At 42.9% G+C, this 20,243-nt stretch overlaps 1 protein-coding gene across 2 annotated transcripts in view; it reads left to right on the top strand.

The window, feature by feature from the left end:
* Positions 1-20,243, top strand: part of LOC140197193 (proteolipid protein DM beta) — a 271,447-nt gene that overhangs the window by 242,106 nt on the left and 9,098 nt on the right. For both annotated transcript variants that reach the window (XM_072257118.1, XM_072257116.1), the window contains exon 6: positions 6,710-6,775. In XM_072257118.1, coding sequence (XP_072113219.1) covers positions 6,710-6,775 — 66 coding nt within the window. The remainder of the gene's footprint in view (positions 1-6,709; positions 6,776-20,243) is intronic.

The following is a 20,243-nucleotide window of genomic DNA, read 5'->3' as shown; positions in this document are numbered from 1 at the left end:
TGGGAATAGTGCTATCAGCCTGATTGGGAAGTATATCAAAGGTGACACAACTGTTCTGGAAGGTATGGGGAAACCATGCAGTTCATCTCGTTTACCTTACTTTGTGCATTGGCCCTGCAGTAGATCTCCACACATAATTTCAACAAAATATCCCAGATACCACATGGCAACCTGGTTGCCAAGTAGCAGACAAGGGATTGTCCTACCATCCAGAGACCAGAATAGGATTAGCCACGGTTGGTTTCACAAGGCTTATTATGGTATCTCACAATGTGAACAGGAGAGGTGTTTGCGATTAACTGTTATGTTCTCTTCGTTTAACAACACTTAGGTTTAATGTCACATTCCCCCTCCAGAGTGACAAAAATCAGGAGTTAGAGTGTAAGAAAACAGGGCAGAAAGATGCTGGTTAGTCCATCATTCCTTCTCCACAAATCAATTACACCGTGGCTATACCCGCTTCCTTATTTCCGCTTTCCTTCACTTTGCTTATATCCCTTAATCTTCAAGAATGTGTTATGGATAAAGTTGAAGATTGAGCATTAATTTCTGAGCCTTCTTAGCTGCAATAAAGGAGTCTTCTTGATATGGACATGAAGGCAAGTTCTGGATCTTCTCACCTGCCTCCAAAGTCGAGTAACTCTTTCAGGGAGATTTCTTACCACCCACAGCCCCAGGAAATTCCTTCCAAGAATTGCCTTAAAACATTTCTATTAAGCAAGCTTTATCCTGTGCCTTAATGTCTCCTTGTAATACACACGAAATACTGGAGGAACTCAGCAGGCCAGGCGGCATCCATGGAAAAGAGTAAACGGATGACATTTCAGGCCAAGACCCTTCATCAGGACTGGAAATAGAGGTCAGAGTAAGAAGGTGGGGAGAGAAGAGGAAGAAGTACACGGTAATAGATGATAGGTGAAACTTGGAGGGGGAGGGGCGAAGTAAAGAGCTGGGAAGTTGATTAGCGAAAGAGATAAAGGGCAGGAGAAAGGGGGATCTGACAGGAGAGGACAGAAGGCCATGGAAGAAAAGGAAGGGAGTGTTGCACCAGACGGAGGTGATAAGCAGGTAAGGAGAGGGAAATAGGAATGGGAAATGGTAAAGGAGAAGGGGCTTGGTCAATTGCCAGAAATTCAAGAAAATGATGTTCATACCATCAGGTTGGAGGCTACCCAGGAAGAATATAAGTCGTTGCTCCTCCAACTCGGGTGTGGCCTCTTTGCGGCAGTAGAGGAGGCCATAGACTGACATGTTTGAATGGGAATGGGAAGTAGTATTGAAATGGGTAGCCACCAGGAGATCCCACTGCTTCTGGCAAACAGGGGGTAGGTGTTAGACGAAGCAGTCTCCCAATCTACTTCGGGCCTCACTGATATACAGGAGGCTGCACCAGAAGTGCTGGATACAGTGAATGACCCCAACAGACTCAAAGATGAAGTGTTGCCTTACCTGGAAAGACCATTTGGGGCCCTGGAGAGTATTGAGGGAGGAGGTGTAGGGGCAGGTGGAGCACTTGTTCCACTTGCAAGAAGGGAGGAAGATCAGTGGGGAGGGATGAATAGGCAAGGGAGTCACACGGGGAATGATCGTGCAGAAAGTGGAAAGTGAGGTGGTGGGAGGAGAGGAAAGATGTGGTTGGTGGTGGGATCCCATAGGCGATGATGGAAGTTACGGAGAATTATGTGCCGGATGCGAAGGCTGATAGAGTGGTAGGAAAGGACAAGAGGAACCCTATCCCTGGTGGGTAGTGGGTGGATGGGGTAAGGGCAGTTGTGTGTGAAATGGAAGAAATGCAGGTGAGGCCATCGTTGATGGTGGAGGAAGGAAGTCCACTTTCTTTGAAGAAGGTGGACATCTCATTAGCTCTGGATTGAAAAACCTCATCCTGAGAGCAGATGTGGCGGGTACAGAGGAATTGAGAGAAGGAGATTGCATTTCTACAAGTGACAGGGTGGGACAAGAGATAGTCTAGGTAGCTATAAGAATCAGTGAGTTTATAAAAGATATCAGCAGATAAACTGTTTTCAGAGTTAGGGACAGAGAGATTGAAAAAGGGGAGGGAGGTGTCAGAAATGGATGTGGTAACTTTGAGGGCAGGGTGGAAGTTGGAGGCAAAGTTGATGAAGTCACCAAGTTCGGCATGGGTGCAGGAAGCAGCACCAGTGCAGTCGTTGATGTGGTGTAGGAGCAAAGTTGATGAAATCGACAAGCTCAGCGTGTGTGCAGGAAGTAGCTCCTGCTATGATTCAGAATCTCATGAAATGAGGAAGCTTCTTCTCAATCTATTAAGGCTCTGTCTGTGTGCCCATTACTTCAAACGTCATAGCAACTCACAGAGTTGTGTGTGCCCTTAAATAAAATAGAATGTAAACACTTGGAGCATTGGTGGGTCACTGGTGAAAGCTTGATCATTTACGATGACTGAAGTATTTCTGTTTGAAGTCTGAGTTAATTTTTGGCATGTTAGAAAGTGCCAAGGACATCTAGTTCTAATTCTGCTCACCCCCATCATCACCACTGCCTTTACTCAAGTCTCTGAACTTTTCTATGGAGACACAAAGGCTTCAAGGGTGCAATCCAAAACATGGGCACTTCCTCCACCCACCACCCTATTCCCCATTCCTGTTTGCTCCTGAAACACACACACACAAAGTTGCTGCTTAACATGCTAAGTTCATTTAAACTTTAAACTTTAAACTTTTCATCCTGATTTGATTTAACATTGGGGTTATGCCCCAGTATAGATCGAGTGAGAGAAGTCCTTATCTCTTTGACCTTGAACCATGTCACACACTGCCTGCAACTTTCAATTGGTTGAACTAGTTATTATTGCTGCACAAATGTTGCCTTCCTCCATGTTCTGAGTTCTTGATATAGTATTAAATATGTCAAAGACGTATGATTGATTAACAATCAGTAATATTCATTTGGATAGAGTGGAGATGAAGTTTCCTATTACAAGAGTATAAGAATTACTCAGTCACAGAGAAATACAGTACAGAAGTGGTTGTGTAGCGCTGTTATGCCACCAGCAACCCGGTTTCAATTCCCACTGCTGTCTGTAAGGAGTTTGTATGTTCTCCCCGTGACTGCGTGGATTTCCTCGAGGTGCTCTGGCTTTCTCCCACAGGCCAAAGATGTTGGTTTACTAGGAAAATTGGTCATATGGAGTGTAATTGTGCAACATGGGCTCGTTAGGCCAGAAGAGTCTGTTACCATAGCGTATCTCTAAATAAATAAACAAACAAATAGAAATGGTTCCTTTGGCCCAGTAAGTTTATCTTAGCCAAGTACACTATTCCCCTGATGACCCTATTTCTTTTTAAATTCTCCCCACGTTCTTATAACACCCCCAGCTTCTACCACTCACCTACACACTAGGGAGAGCTAATTGTTTTATTTTATGTAGAGATACTGCACGGAGCAGGTCTTTGCAGCCCCATGAGCCGCACTGTCAGGGTCTCTTTCACCTTAGCCTAATTAACCTACTAACCGGTATATCTTTGGAACGTGCTAGGAAACCGGAGAACGCGAAGGAAACTCGCTATTCATGGAAAAGACATACAGACTTTTTACAGAAAACATCAGAATTGAACTCCGAACTCCAACGTCCCGAGTTGTAATAGCATTGCTTTAATCGCCTTGCTGCCGTGGCGCCCCTCTACCTGTTAGTTTTAGGGAAGAGGGGGAGGAAGCTGGAGCAGGCAGAGGAGACCCTCATGGCTATAGGGAGAATGTGTAAACTCCCACACCAACAGCACCAGAGATCAGTATTGAACCAGGGTCTACTAACAATGCTTGCAGAGACACTACCACACAGTGGGTCTGCTGTGGCAGTGCTACAGTGTACAAAAGCAAACCACTGGAGGAGCTCAGTGGGTCGAGGGGGATGGACAGACAACGTTTTGGGTCATGATCCTTCGCCTGGTCTTGTCCATTTTCCTCTGCTGATGCTGCTTGGCCTGCTGGCTTTCTCCAGCAGAATGCTTTTTGCTCCATGTTCCGCCATCTGCACTCCCTGCTATCACCAGCTCTACTGTGTCCATGTATTGTATCCAGATCACTAGTAAATTCACTGCATGTCATGTATTTTTATGACTTGGATCTTTCTGATCTGCCAGCCCTCCTTCTCATTGCTACCATCAGGAAGGAGATACAGAATCCTGAAGGCACAGACTCAGTGATTCAGGACCAGCTTCTTCCCCTCTGCCATTTGGCCAATGAGCCCATGAGCACTACTTCCCTACTTTTAAATTTCTAATTTTGCACTACTTATTTAACTTAACTATTTAATATACTTACTGTAATTCACACTTTCTTTTCTGTTGCTATGCATTGCTGCCTCAAAACAACAAATTTCACAACATATGCCTGTGATATTAAACCTGACACTGATTCTGGAAATACGCTCTCAGTGGCCACTTTATTATGTACACCTGACTGTTAATCAAGTCAAGTCAAGTCAATTTTTATTGTCATTTCGACCATAACTGCTGGTACAGTACACAGTAAAAATGAGACAATGTTTTTCAGGACCATGGTGCGATATGAAACAATACAAAAACTACACTGAACTACGTAAAACAACACAAAAACTACACTAGACTACAGACCCACCCAGGACTGCATAAAGTGCACAAAACAGTGCAGGCATTACCATAAATAATAAACAAGACAATAGAGGGCAGTAGGTTGGTGTCAGTCCAGGATCTGGGTATTGAGGAGTCTGATGGCTTGGGGGAAGAAACTGTTACATAGTTCGGCCGTGAGAGCCTGAATGCTTCGGTGCCTTTTGCCAGATGGCGGGAGGGAGGAGAGTTTGTATGAAGGTTGTTTGGGATCCTTCATAATGCTGTTTGCTTTGTGGATGCAGTGTGTGGTGTAAACGTCTGTGATGGCGGGAAGAGAGACCCCGATGATCTCAGCTGACCTCACTACCCGCTGCAGGGTCTTGCGATCCGAGATGGTGCAAATATCTAATCATCCAATCATGTGGTAACAACTCAATGCGTAAAAGCATGCAGACATGGTCAAGAGGTTTGGGGAAGGGAAGATATGTGACCTAATTGACTTTGAACGTGGAATGATCCTTGGTGCCAGATGAGTTATTTTGATTATCACAGAAACTGCTGATCTCCTGGGATTTTCACGCACAACAATCCCTAGAGTTTACAGAGAATGGTCCAAAAAACAAAACAACATCCAGAGAGTGGCAATTCTGTGGGCAAAAATTCCTTGCTAATTTGAAGAGGATGGCCAGAATGGTTCAGGCTGACAGGAAGGTGGCAATAACTCAATTAACCATGTGTTACAACAGTGATGTGCAGAAGAGCATCTCTGAATGCACAAGTCAAATCTTGAACTGTATGGACTACAGCTGCAGAAGATAACAAACATATTTTATACTTCCTGTACTTAATAAAGTAGCCACTGAGTGTGTATCACCACTTGTCCCTTGTCATGTATAAGGGAGTTTCGACTTTCATGTTACTGTGAATGTTACTGCTAATTAAAATGGCATCTTTGTTATGTTAATCTGGGGAAAGCGGCTTTGTTGTGTTAAACGCTGAGAAGGTTTGCGCTAGCAGCTTGTTTTGGTTTAGAGTGTGATAAGAGGGCGCTATTAACCAATTGAGATAGTTGTTATGCTTTTGATGTATTTGAAGATACTGTATGCGTGGGGTTTTGGGGCAGAAGGCGGGAGAGTGAGACAGAGGATGGACGAGGTGCTGTGATGTCTGCTAAAGAGGTCGAACCCCGAGAAAGGCGTTCGGCGAGGAGACGGAGACAGACTCGTGTGGAGCGTCTGGTCGACCACCATTGGTGGTCCTAGGCGGCCGGTCGAGGTGGTCCAAGGGGTCGCAGGGTGAAGAAGAAGGTCCTTGAGCTCCAACTGTTTTGTGCACGAAGAGATTGAACTTTAATAAGTGTGGCGTCTTTTATTTTCCTTTTATATTTTATTCTATCTTAATCATATAGTTCTAGTAATATCTATAAACTGTAAATCACTTAATTGCATCTGGTGTATTGTCTGTTATTTGGGCAGGGTGGGGCACATCACACAGCATCCACACAAACTATTACCCAGTTTGGCGGGGCCGAGGGCTGTTTCCCTAGACGACAGCGAGCCCAGCGACCCTGAGGGTGGCCGGGGGGGGCCATATGTTATCAATATCTAGGATTTCCTTATCTGACCCCATGTTGGAGATACATAATTCCAAGGCCTGCAGTGGTTCAATATCCCTCAATGCCAGCATCTGAATAGCAGCTGCGGAGTGCAATAAATTCTGCCCTTGCCGCTGCCCTGATCCTGTGAATAGATTAAATAAAAAGTGTCTTGTCAAATGCGTTTGCAGAGAATCCCTCTACTCGCCGCTTTACCAATTCCTTTGACAACACAGTCAATGTAGTTTGATCAATGAATTTAAAAGCTGCAGAGCTGAATTTCAATCCCATTAATTCTCTGAAGATCACCTCTGGCCAGCATTTAGACAGCGAGCACGTTGTGAGTTGCCTCCAAAATTTATTCCATTGACTTCAACAGAACAATGCTCTGAGGTAGAATACAATGTGCTGAAGTCTTGATATAAAGCTTTTTGTGCAACTGATTAGAGATACATTTCTAGGCAGAGGTTTCGATGAAATTTTCACTTTCTTGATTACTCATGGGCATTGTATGATGGTTGTGTTTTACTCTTCTTACTCCTAGCTGAACATGACATTCCACTTGTTCATCGTGGCCCTGGCTGGTGCAGGAGCTGCCGTCATCGCTATGGTGAGTACATGTCATGGTCAACTGCAAGGCTTCAAGTGAGGTGTGACCCGCATGTTAATAGATGTCATGAAAAGTATCATTCAAATCATCAATGCTATGTTGCGCTCATAAAAATGTGTACTACTTCAAGTGCCAGTGAAGTCAGAAGACAGGAAGATGGTAGATCTCTTTGTCTGTTGTTTCCAATGGAGTCAGGTGTAAATCTTCATTAACAGGACATGTACCGGAGTGTTGGACTGCACTCAGTGTGATGGGTTTCTGACAGCAGGATGTATGTTGTGTTCACGCAGCAGGAACTGATTCTCTGTTTTAGTGGGCTGTCTAAGCAGAAGCAGTTGCTTTAATCAATCATGGCGTGAAGGCTCAGTGCTATCTCTGCTGCAGTAAGAAACTAAAATATACCAGCTCCGGGGAGAAATCCAAGCAAAATATTGCTGATTTCTTCTGTTTTCTTCCAATGCAGGAGAAGGTACTGTACATCCCCCTGAGTGTGTACTGGCTCCCAGAGCAAATTTCACTCATTTCCATGTGATCCTTTCTCTCTCACACATCCACTCTGGTTCTCCAACTCCCCACTGACACTTGGAGTACCTTACAACAGCTAATTAATCGTCTAACCTGCATGCCTTTGGAATGTGGGAAGAATCATCTGCCAGAGGAAGCGGTTGAGATTTTATAAAGATTAGATTTACTTGTCACATGTACATCGGAACATACGGGGAAATGTGTCATTTTGCGTCAAAAATCAACACAGTCTGAATACGTGCTGGCGGCAGCCTGCAAGTGTCACCGTGCTTCTGGTACCAATAGAGCATACCAACAACTTTCTAACCTTTTCTAATTAAGGTCAGGTACAATAATGTGAAAATCCTACAAAGAGTAGTGGATAAGGCCCAGTCCATCACGGGTAAAGCCCACCACATCATTGAGTACATAAACATGGAGCACTGTCACAGGAAAGCTGCGTCCATCATCTCTTCTTGCTGCTGCAATCAGGAAGAAGGTACAGGAGCCTCAGGACTCACAACCGCAGATTCAGGAACAGTTATTACTCCTCAGCAATCAGGCTCTTGAACCAGAGGGGATAACTTAATTAAATTTCACTTGCCCCATCATTGTTTCCACAACCTATGGACTCACTTTCTAGCACTCTTCATCTCATGTTCCTGATATTTATTGCTTATTTGTTTATTATTATTATTTTTAATTTTTCTCAGCTCAGGCTGGTAAAACCTGAGGTACGGGCATAGACAATCACAGCCATACCTCATATTTTACCAGCTTGTGCTGGTCTTATCCTTTCGTATTTGCACAATTGGTTGTTTTTGCACCCTGGCTGTCTGCCCTGTTGGTAAAGTCGTTCATTGGTTCTATTATAGTTATTCGGTTTATTGAATATGCCCACAAGAAAATGAATTTCAAGATTGTAAATAATGACATGTATGTAATTTGATAGTAAATTTACTTTGAACCTTGAACAACTTTTAAAAGACGTAAAGACAGCATGCTGGCTCAAAATAGAACCCTGGGACAGAGCACATAGAACATAGAACAGTACAGCCCAATATGGGCCCTTCAGCACATGATGCTGAGTTGGCCTTTTAACCACAATCAATCTAACCTTTCCCTCCTACACACCCCATTTTTCTTTCATCTCCGTGCCTATCTAAGAGTTGCTTAAATGTCCATAATGTATCAGCCTCAACCACCACCTCAGGCAATGAATTCTAGGCATTTACTCAACCGAATCAGATCGATTGTGAGAAGGTTGCCAGAGGGAATGATTACACAGTGAATCATTTGGGCCTCCTATGTGGGGAAGGCCCTCTTTTTTCTCTTGCATGTGTGTCAAGTGCACATGCTTTCATCTAACCAGGCCCATTCATCACTCCTGTACTGTGAGTTGCCCAGCATCTACCGTGGCTAATGTGATTCAGTTAAACCATTTATTCCTACCACTCCATTGTCGTCTTGCTCTGCACATATCTAACACTTACCACTCCTTGTGTAAGATACTTACCTCTGACATCTCCCCCAAACGTTCATCCACTCATCCTAAAGGGATGTCCTGTAGAATTAGCAAACTCTCAGGTTCTGTCTTTGTGGAGTTTGAACAATGTTTACTGCACCTCTGTTCCAAAGTATGGACTGTATAAATCTGAGTTCAAGCTGGAACATGTTGTAAACTCATGCAGCATCTGTGGGCAGAGAACTGAGATGATGCCCTAGGTCAATATTCATTTCAAAGGAATTGGAATAAGAATAGAAATAAAATGAATTGTAAGATGCAAAGAAGAGTATTCAATGTTGGATTGCTTTGACTGGATGATTAGAACTCAAGAGTTACAAAGTCAAAATCAGGGATCAGCAAGTTCAAAATACAAAAGTAAATTTATTATCAAAGTAAGTTTATTACAAATATGTCAATATATATGCTCCTGAGATTCATTTTCTTCCAGGGATATTCAATAAATCCATAATAGAATAATAACCATAAAAGACTGTGCCAACTTAGGTTTTCAATCCAAGATAAGATGAAATTTCTTTAGCTAGAGGGCGATGAATCTTTGGAAATCTCTACCTAAACAGATGGTAACGGCTCAGTTGCTGAATATCTTACTGACTTTCAGAGATTAAAGAAGTCAATGGGTGTAAATTTAGGGCAGCAACTTGGCGATGGAATAAGAAATCATGGTAGAATAAGATAGAAGTGACTGAAATCTGATGTGATTGTTAGTAAGGAGGGTAGACTTAGAAGCTATTAATCAGCTGGTAGATCATGTGGAGAATGCTAAATTGAATTTAAACCTGTTAGGTATAAGACAATGCAATTTGGGAGGACTTTAATGGCAGAACATACACAAGAGTGTTCCAGAGAGCACTGATGACCAAGAATCTTGGTGTAGAAGTTGAAGGATCCCTGAACAGGGCACCACAGGATAGGTAAGGTGGAGAAGAAGATCTTTGTCCCCACATAAACTGAAGTGAGTAGGAATTTCTTCTCACAAAGAGTGGTGAATCTGTAGAATTACCCGTCCTGGAGGGCTGTGGAATCTTGATTACTGAAGGTATTTTTAAAAAAAGAGGTAGGTAAATACTTGCAAGATCGTCAAATTGAGAACTGTGTAAAACTGGTACAGAGAAAGAGACAAGGCCTGGGGCAGATAAACTATATCTACCCAGTCTCCTATGTTACAAATAGGAGCAGGGCAAGATAGAGAGACCAGACGTCCTGCTTCTGCTCCTAGTCTTTTATGTTCTTGGGGACATTCGCTCTCTGGGGATAAGTGCTGGAATCCTTTTCTGCATAGTTCCTTGTATTTCTGTAATCACTACTTCAGGGTAGCAACACTCTGAATGACCACTTTAACCACTTTGCACTACAATGGATTTTGCTTTTTCTTTAGTTCTAAATTTGTCTTTCCAGCAGATGTTATCTAAGTTATGTTGTTCATGTAAATGTTGTCCATCTGGTGCCCCTGTCTGTGATGCTGCTGCAAATAAGTTTTTCACTGCATCCATACATACATGTACTTGTGCATATGACAATAAACTTGATTTTGAAACCAGGTTTAATTGAACGGATTTGCCAACTCTATGGTATATGGTTTGAGAAATGTGCAAGCCTGTTAAGTATGCTCTCTACCAGCAACATACAAGGGATGGCAGGTAGGACAGAAAAACTGTAGTGAACTTGAAGAAAGTTCCAAGAATTACTCAGAGGGCAATGAATACTCTCAAATACAAGATGCCTACTGTGTGAGAGATACTTTCTACTGGGGTTCAGGACTCCCACCAGTGCTGTCACAGTAGAGCCCATAGCGTTGGCTCCAGCTGCTTTTGCCCCTCCAGCAGATGGAGTCCCTATTTTGTACAACAATGTGCAAGAATCCTTGTCCACATAGGATGTATCATGGAGTGTGGCTGACCATAGGAAACAGCTCTAACCATCTATGGAATCAATTTTTGACTATTTCATGGTGAAGAATTGATCTCTCAAAGTTGTAGGTACATATATCATCAAAGTACATATCTACCACCTGAGATTCATTTCTTTGCAGGCATTCACAGCAGAACAAAGGAATACAATAGAATCAATGAAAACTACACACAAACACAGATTGACAATGTGCAAAAGGAGAAAATCTGTGCAAATAAAATTAAATAAATGAATAATTAAATAAGTAATGGAGGGTAAATAATAATACTTGAAAGGCTGTCTCTTGTTTTGGTTCTTTTCAAATGTTGCATTTGGTAACTTGTAAGTGCACTTGAGGAGAATCTTCAGTTCTAAAAGCAAGTCCTTTTCTGAATACAAATTGCACCCAGTTTGAATCTTTACTCCACAGTTGTAGGTGCACATGAATGATGGATATTGCAGTAGCATGCTGTGAAAAACAGTCCAAAAATTACACACAATCCTGTCCTAATAAATGGCCTCGGCTCATAGGTGCTGCCTGACCTGCTGAGTTCCTCCAGCATTTTGTGTTTGTTGATCAGGGTTTCCAGCATCTGCAGGATCTTTTGTCTCCAAATATGATTATTATCTGTAGCTGGATCCTACTTGACCAGCCCATGCCTTCAACTTGCTTCTTTCAGGATATACATGACATTTAGAAATAGTTGAAATAGGAATAATTAGGAATAATTTCAAAAGTATAGAAAATAAATTAATTTAAAGCATTCATATATATAAATATATATATATATATATATTTAAAATATGAATTAAAATTAAGATTTACAGGCCCCAATGCTTACCAGTAAGTGATCCCATGGGCCCAAGTTAGACCCTGAGACTCAGGCATAAAATGCATCCAGTTTCTCAGGTGTGGGTGGCCAGGGATGCAGTACCCACATCCCCTCCACACCCCCCGCCAGTGCCTCTCATGCTGTTCAAAAGTTCAAAGTAAACTTTTCAAAGTATCCATTTAAAACCCTGAGATTCATCCACACGTGAGCAGTCACAGTAAATACCAGAAACAAATTAGAATCAATGAAAGACCACACCCAACAGGGTGGACAACAACCTATGTGCAAAAAGAACTGTGCAAATACAAAAAGAAAGAGGGGAATAAAGAATAATAATAATACATACATATATAAATAAACAATAAATATCGAGAATATGAGATGAAGAGTCCTTGAAGTGAGTCCAGTTCAGTGATCAAGTGAGTGAAGTTGTCCCCGTTAGTTCAAGAGCCTGATGATTACAGGGTAATAACTGTTCCTGAACCTGATGGTGTGAGTCCTGAGGCTCCTGTACCTTCTTCCTGATGGCAGCAGTGAGACGTGAGCACGGCCTGGATGGTGCGGGTCCTTGATGATGGATGCTGCTTTCCTGTGACAGCGCTCCGTGTGGATGTGCTCATTAATGGGGAGGGCTTTACCTATGATGGACTGGGCTGTATCCTTTACTTCTTGTAGGTTGTCCAATTGAATCCTCTGCTGTGCAGTAGCAGCACATCATAGCAAGGCCTTCCATATCAAAAGTTTGGATGAGGATTTACAAGGTCCAGTTGATAAGTTTGCAAATGACACTAAAATAAGTGTGTCATTGGCATTAAAGTTGCCTTTAGAATATCTTGTTCAATTTTGGTTACCCTGCTGCAGGAAAGATGCCATTAAGCTGAAAAGAGTGCAAAGGAGTGAAAAGAGTACAAGGATGGTTCTGGAACTAGAGGGTCTGAGTTAGGGAGAGAGGTTGAGAAGGTTTGGACCTTTTACGATGATGTATAGGAGAAAAAGAGATGCTTTTATAGAGGTGTATAAAATTATAATGTCCAAAGATAGGGTAAATAGTCTCTTTTTTCACCCAGGGTTGGGGAATCAAGAAACAGACGGCATAGCTTTAAGGTGAGAGGAAAGAGACTTAATCAGAACATGAGGGATAACTTTTTCACCAAGAGAGTGGTCCATATCTGGAAAGAGATGCCAGTGGAAGTAGTTGAGGCAGCTACATTAACAACATTTAGAAGGTAGTAGACAGGTACATGGGTAGAAAATTAGTTTGGAGTGATATGGGCCAACCACAAGCAAATGAAATAGGTAAAAAAACAATGTGGTTTTGTGAAAGACAAAGATACAAGAAACGCAATATTAATGTTAAGAATACTATCAGAATGAGCTATTCAAGTGCAAAAAGATTTGTTTGTTTGTTTTATAGACTACACAAAAGCATTTGATAAAGTGAAGCACAATAAGTTATTCAAAATATTACAGGAAACTCTAGATCTAGATTCAAAAGACCTCCGCCTAATCAGAAATCTGTACTGGGAACAAACTGCCACTGTAAGAATAGATGGAGAAGTGAGTCAGTTTACGAAAATCAAGAGAGGCGTTAGACAAGGGTGTGTTTTCTCCCCTGATTTGTTTAGTGTGTACAGTGAAACAATATTACAAAAAATAAAAGACATCTTTTATTTTGGCAGTGAAAACATCAATAATTTTAGATTTGCAGATGACACTGTGTAAATTGCAAGTACGGAGGAAGAAACTACAAAACTTAATTGATATAGTTTTTGAAGAAAGTGCAAATATGGGTCTATCTATCAATTGCAAAAAGTCAGTATGTATGATGATATCCAAAAAGAAAGAGAATCCTATCTTCAGGCTGAGAATAAACAGGGAAGACATAAAACAAGTACAGAACTTTTGCTACTTAGGAAGCTGGGTGACATTAGATGGCAGGTGCGACATTGACATCAAAAGAAGAATAGGGATGGCAAAAGACACCTTTACGAGAATGAAGAGTATACTGGCCAATACTAAACTAGGCATGACAACCCGCCTCAGAGCATTGAAATGTTACGTTTATCCAGTTATGTTATATGGCTCAGAATGTTGGACAATACCTAGTAACATGAGGAAATGAATTGAAGCAGCAGAGATGGGGTTTTTGAAGAGGATGCAAAGAATATCATGGACAAAATGAGTATCTAATGAAGATGTCATGAACAGAGCAAGCACAAAAAGAGAAATAATGTATGAGATCATGAAAAGGCAATGTGACCTCATTGGACATGTGATTAGAAAAGAGGAGTTAGAATGCACGGTAATTATGGGAAAGATTGAAGGGAAGAAAGCAAGAGGAAGGCAAAGACAAATGATGATGGAGACAGCAGCCAGAGAACTGGAAATGAATACCAATGAATGGATCCACTTGATCCGAAACAGGAGTGTGTGGGCCATGGCCGTCAAAGTTTAAACTGGGCATGGCACCTGATGATGATGATAGCAGGCAAATGAAACTGGCGTAAATGGGAATCTTGGTCAGTATAGACCACTAGAGCCAAAGGGTCTATTTTGATGTTTTGTGACCCTGTGTGACTCTAATGTGTGGTACTCTCAACAGAGACAGGATTACACTGTGCAATTCTGAGGTGAGGTTACGGTCAGTGAAGAAGCATCCATTATCTTGATCAGCAGGTTTGAGGTGTTGAAAAAGGTTCAAAGTGTGCAGAATGTTGATAGTGCAACGTTATGCAGAATTGCATATTGTGCAGAACTTTTAATTGACATCTCATTGCTGATCTCAAGAAGGTATCCTTGTTTATTTTTGTGGGTGGTTGTAGATTGTATCCAAGACCTCCATTTTATGTCCATAAGTGAGGAAATGTGTATTCTGTGATCTGTGACTGTTTCAGTTACATGACCTATGCTGAAATATCAGAAGGGCAAAGGTAATAGTACATAGACATGTCTGGGCCAAGTACTCAATGGATATAGTTACAACTGAAGATGACCGTCTGTGGTATCTAATCATAGTTATACACAACTTGAGCTTGAGTGTATACAACCATAGGGTATAGTCTGCTCATTCCTCTCGACATCCAACCCTCACTACCACAAGAAGTTCTACATCTGCCTCTGAATCTTCTGCCTCTCTATAATCCAGCGTTCTGAGTAGCCCATCCAGGTGAGGTATAGATTCATGTGCACCTCTTCCAACCTCGTCTACAGCATCCAGTGCTCATGATGTGGCAATACTGGCAGCACCAATCACAGATCAAGCAATGGATTTGCAGAGTTGGGACCTGTGTTCTGTCCTAAATGCCCATCCTGAGTTCTTGGTTGCATTACATTTCAGCTCTTCTTCCCACTTTAACACTGAAATCCCCATCAGCTTCTTCAATTACGAGGATGAGCCATGATTCAAATGGGAGGAACAATGCCTCATATTCCTTGGGTAGCATACAATCCAGTGGTACAAATATTGGTTTGGCCAATGTGCTCCCTATCGTCAACCCTTCAACTGTCTCTGTCCTTTTGATCCACATCTGGTCCTCCCATTGTTGCCTGTTTTTCTATACCATCCCTTCAGCTTCCACCTTCCCCCCCCCCCCCCCACCATCACACATTTTCATCCTTATCCCCTTCTGATTCTATCAACCTACTTTCCATACATTTTATCCACAGGACCCTTCTCCCTGCCACATGACAGCATCTGCCTTCCTCTCCCTTAATGGATTCCAGTACCACCTTCCTCATTGGATTTCAACACTGCAGCGTTTGTGTTCCTGCTTATCGCCTTCCCAGCTGCTTCCACCTTCACCGACTTGGATTCATCTGTCTTTTTTCTTGCTTGCCTTCATCTATCAGCCACCTGCCTCTGTCTTCCATCTTCACCTCTCCCCTCCCCTCCCCTACCTGGCTCCATCTGCCCATTGTCTTCCACCCTTCTTCTAACCACCCATCGCTGCTGGCCCTTGCTTTACCATTCCTCCTCTCCTTTCACGGGCTCTTTCCTCTCCTACTTTCAGTTCTTGAACAGTGTTTTGACCGAACCATCAGCCATTCTTTCCCTCCAAGCCGCACAAATGCAGCTTGGTCCTCTGAGTTCCTCCAGCAGATTGTTTGTAGCTCAGGATTCCAGCAATGTATATAGTATACAGCCTGAAATCCTTACTCTTCACAGACATCCATGAAACAGAAAGAAAAAAACCCAAAGAATGAATGATAGAAAAACGTTAGAACCCCAAGGACCCCTCTCACACACATGCAACAGCAAAAGCATCCTAACTCCGCCTCTCACTTCATCAAAAGCTTCAGCCACCCCCAACCACCATGCAAACAATAGCAAGCTACCAGAGACCATGATCGAGAGAGTCCATCAAAAACTGCTGTCCATCCCAACACTTCAACATCACTAGCAAAGAAGAGAGTGATAGCTCTTGCCACAGTGAGAGGCGAGGGAAGACCTCACTGTTTCGATGCTACAATCTGCAGCGTTGCTTATTTGAGCTCCTCGGACTCGGAGACAGCAGACTCTTACTCACCATTGAGAGAGAGATCGCTCGAGTACAGAACCCTCCGACAACTGCGCCCATTGTCTCGATGTTTCAATCTCCTGCAGCACTACAGTCCGCGACACTGGCAAGATATCGGGTCGACCACAGGGCTGCACCCTGAAGGCGCATACCTTCCAAGCCGCTCCTGGAGATCTCGAACTGCAGGCCGCTCAGTGAGTTCCAAAGAGCGAGATCCCCATCCCCGTCTGTGAAGAATGTAGTTTGAGTGCAGCCGTAGATCATGAACCTCAGCCACCTTGAAAATGAAAGAAACAGATGTGAGAGCAGGAGATTTAGGCCGTTTCATGGATGAACTGGAAGAAGTCACCTCAATCCGCAAAATCCTCTGGCACCATCTTTAGCTCCTCCCACTCCAGACTTCATAGATTATTACACTGCTGTCTAGCACACTTGGAATTTGGATAAGATTTCATTGGATGCGACTTTCTAAGAGCTGTCACAAAAAGACTGGGGTGCAAAACCCACCGTGCTATTTAATCCTGTTTTGAAAAAAAGAAAAAGGTGCCATTATTATTAACCAGTTTGTGCACACGTCATTGGAGCTCTTACAGAACCGGATCCCCCTTCCTCCAGTCGATGTCCTCTGAACTCTGCCGACCCATGAATGGGACCACCCTTGGTGATTGACCAAAGGCTCTACTCGAGTCTGTCTGTGTCTCCTCTCCTCGTCAAAGACTCTGGGCCATGACTCCCGCTCGGGGTCCGTTCCGTCCCCCAGCTTACAGCATCGCGTCTCCTCTCTCTGTCCCCATCCTCCTTCTGCCCAAAGCCCGTGAGAACAACAGCTTACAGATACACAAGAAAGAATAACGTCTATCCCTATTGGTTAGCAAATGAATACAATTTCTCGTTATCAGTAATTATAACCCATACAAGCTGCTAGAGAGAGAACCACTGTCTCAGCAGTTAACATCAGAGAGAAGCCATTTTATTTTAAACATAACAAAGAAGCCATTTTATTAGCCTTAGCAATAACTTAAAAGAAGAAAGCCCTTACACAAGGTAGATTGTTAGGTTAAGAATCCACCTTATTGTACAAGATGTCCATTGAAGAGACTGACAACAACAGGATAGAAGCTTTTCTTGGAGATGTGGGGAGTGAGTCTTTTGAACAGAGAGTGTTTGGTGCCTGGTTTGAGCTGCCAGAGAAGGTGGTGGAGGTAGATGTGACAGTGTTTAAGAGGTTATTAGGTAGTCATGTTAATTTGCAGGGAATGGAGGATCATATGCACAGAGAAGGGATTTCATTTAATTTGGCATCATTTTTGGCACAGACATCATTGACCCAAGGGCCTATCCCTGTGGTTTATCTTCATGCTGGTTTAAGCACCTTCATTGCCCCCTCTTGAACTAAAAATGGTAATTAAGTGGTAGAGACTAGAGGGGAGCAGGAATTGGGAACAGGATGCTCATTGCATTCCAGCCCGTTCAATTGCTTCGGCTCATTTGCAATGGCAGTTCAACAGAAGGTGTTTCTCATTAAGGTACCGTGTCTCCGCAGGTCATCAGGTGCCGAAGACCGGCGGGTGATGGTCAGTCAGTCGTGCCACTGCCTCCAGCCATTTGTCCAGAAGTGTGCCCTTGTTTTCTGGCAGATGGTCAGGGCTCGGCAAGATGGCACTCACACCACGGGGTTGGAGTTGGCATCACACTGTGTGTGCAGGCTGTCTCAGGCCCTGATCCAAGTATCTGCAACTCTTGATCCATCTCAGCAGGCATACACAGGCTTTCGATGCTTCATGCTGCTTTGCTTAAGTATGGCACATTCTCATTCCCTCACCACGAGCTCTCCGTCCTGGGATACACATCTGAGCATTGGGCCCTTGCGATAACAATCCATTCACTATCACTGACATAAAAGACTTGATTTTTTAAATTTTGTGGCAGCAGTACAGAGCAAAGTCATAAAATTCCTTTAAATTACAAAAAAAAAAATCGAACAAATAAAGGGACTAACAAGTCAAATTCATGGGTTCTTGGAACCATCCCTAAATTCATGGACTGTTTCGGAAACATTGAGTGTGTGGGCCTTCAGACTTCTGTTCCTGCTCCTTGATGGTGGAAATAAGAAGTGGACGTGTCCCAGATGCTCTGGATCTTTTATGTTGTCTACCGTCTAATGAGGATAGGTTGAGTGAGCTCGGGCTTTTCTATATGGAAAAAAGGAGGATGAGAGGTGACTTGATGGAAATGTACAAGATGATAAGAGGCATAGATAGAATAGATAGCTAGAGACATTATTCCAAGGAGGTGGGAGCAATTTTAAGATGTGGAGGAAAGTATAGCGGGGAAGTCAGTGGTAAGTTTTTTTTTAACACAGAGAATGCTGGGTATGTGGAATGCCCTGCCAGGGGTGGTGATAAAGGCAGATAAAAGCCCAAGAAATCCTTACATAGGCACATGGATGATTAAAAAAATGGAGGGCGATGTCAGAGGGAAAGGTTAAATTGATCTTAGAGAAGGTTAAGAGGTCGACACAGCACCATGGGCCAAAGGGTCTATACTGTGCAGTAACATTCTATGTTCTATGTTCCATATAAAGGATAAGGGGAGAGATTTCATTTTGAGAAGAAAGGGGAGAAAGCAAAAGCACTAAGCCCATTCAGATCTCTGCACCACATCTCCTAGCCTTACAACCCTCATAGTTTCCTGCTTCTCCCCCATTTCTAGCCTTTTTTTAAAAAATCAGGAGACTCAAGAAAATGCAGGTACTGGAATCTGGAGAAAAGCAACACAGTACTGGAGGAACTCAGCAGGTTAGACAGCAACTGTGAAGGCAGAGGAATGGGAGACAGTTCAGCTCAAGATTCTGATGCAGTTCTCAACATGAATCGTTAACTATCTGTCTGCCTCCACAGATGCTGCCTGACCATCTGAGTTCCTCCAAAAGATTGCTTTGTGCTCCTAACTTTTCATCATTCCACGAGTAGCTACACATCCCTGAACCCTGGAATTCCTTTGATGAACCCGACCATCTCTGTTTCTTCCTTTAAGGTGCTCCTTGAAACTACCTCCGTAACCAATCTTTTCCTCACCTATTCCCATATTCCCTCTGGTGCAAGGTGCCATTTTTTCCTCTCCATGTGCTTTTAGCTCTACAGTATTAAAGGCTCTACCTAAATGCATCTGATTATTGTTTTAAATTGTATCGCTCTACTATTGGGCACTGTACTGCTGCTGCAAACAAGATAGCCAATGATATTAAACCTGATTCTATTCTATGTTAATGATCGTAAAGGAAAGGATTTTTTTCCTGAGTTTCCTCATGTGTCCATCACAAAATGAACAGAGGTCACAGGTCACTTACCAAGACATCCAACGATATAGAATGAATGCGTGGACTCCACTCTGAGTTTTCAACAGGTCACTCCTGATGAAGGAGGCCACAGGTTGCCTGAAGAACCTGCTTCTGCTTGACTTAGAGGACCTCCTAGAGCAGGACCCAGTCCATTGCTGGGAACCCATCTCAGCTCTGTCCCCTGTGGGTCTGCTTATTTGGACCCAGTGGTTCTTTGGAAGTCAAGAATGAGGCATAAATCTTGTAACTACAGCTGTTTTATTAGATGTTCGTAACAATAAATTTTTTAAAAATGGCAACCAACTCACTCTGCTGCAGGGATTCCCAACCTAGGGTCCATGGTCCCTCAGTAATGGGAGGGGTCCGTGGCATAAAAAAATTTTTGGGAACCCCTGTTCTACTGTAAGAGAAAGAGAGAAAGAGCAAAGAAACAAAGCAGGCATGGTTGTCTTGGACTAAAACTAACTCACCAGAGAGATAAAGCACATTCCAGTGTTAAAAGGTATCCTATAAAATTGTCAGGCTCAAGTGACATTGCACATGCTCCAGAAAATCTGGAGAGTTATGTGGGAGTAAAGCATTAGGTTGATCTTGGAGTAGATTAAAAGGCTAGCATAACATCATGGACTGAAGAGCCTCTGTGTTGTATGGATCTATATTCTAAAATAGCCAAGGCCCTGCCGTGCACCTTCTGTAATCACACCTCTCACAGGCACTGAGGAGTTTCCAGGCCATAATCAGTTAATAAGGATGAGAATTATTCCTTGTTCCTCTAAGATAAAAGCATTGTCACTTAGCAAGAACATGACCAATAAATTAATTTCCGAGATTTTTCACTGCTTTTAAAATAATCCAGAGA

This window comes from Mobula birostris, chromosome 5 (assembly GCF_030028105.1).
Source record: "Mobula birostris isolate sMobBir1 chromosome 5, sMobBir1.hap1, whole genome shotgun sequence".
Classification (NCBI taxonomy): Eukaryota; Metazoa; Chordata; class Chondrichthyes; order Myliobatiformes; family Myliobatidae; genus Mobula; species Mobula birostris.
Note: the sequence above shows the minus strand (reverse complement) of the source record. Positions and strands in the feature narration are given on the sequence as shown.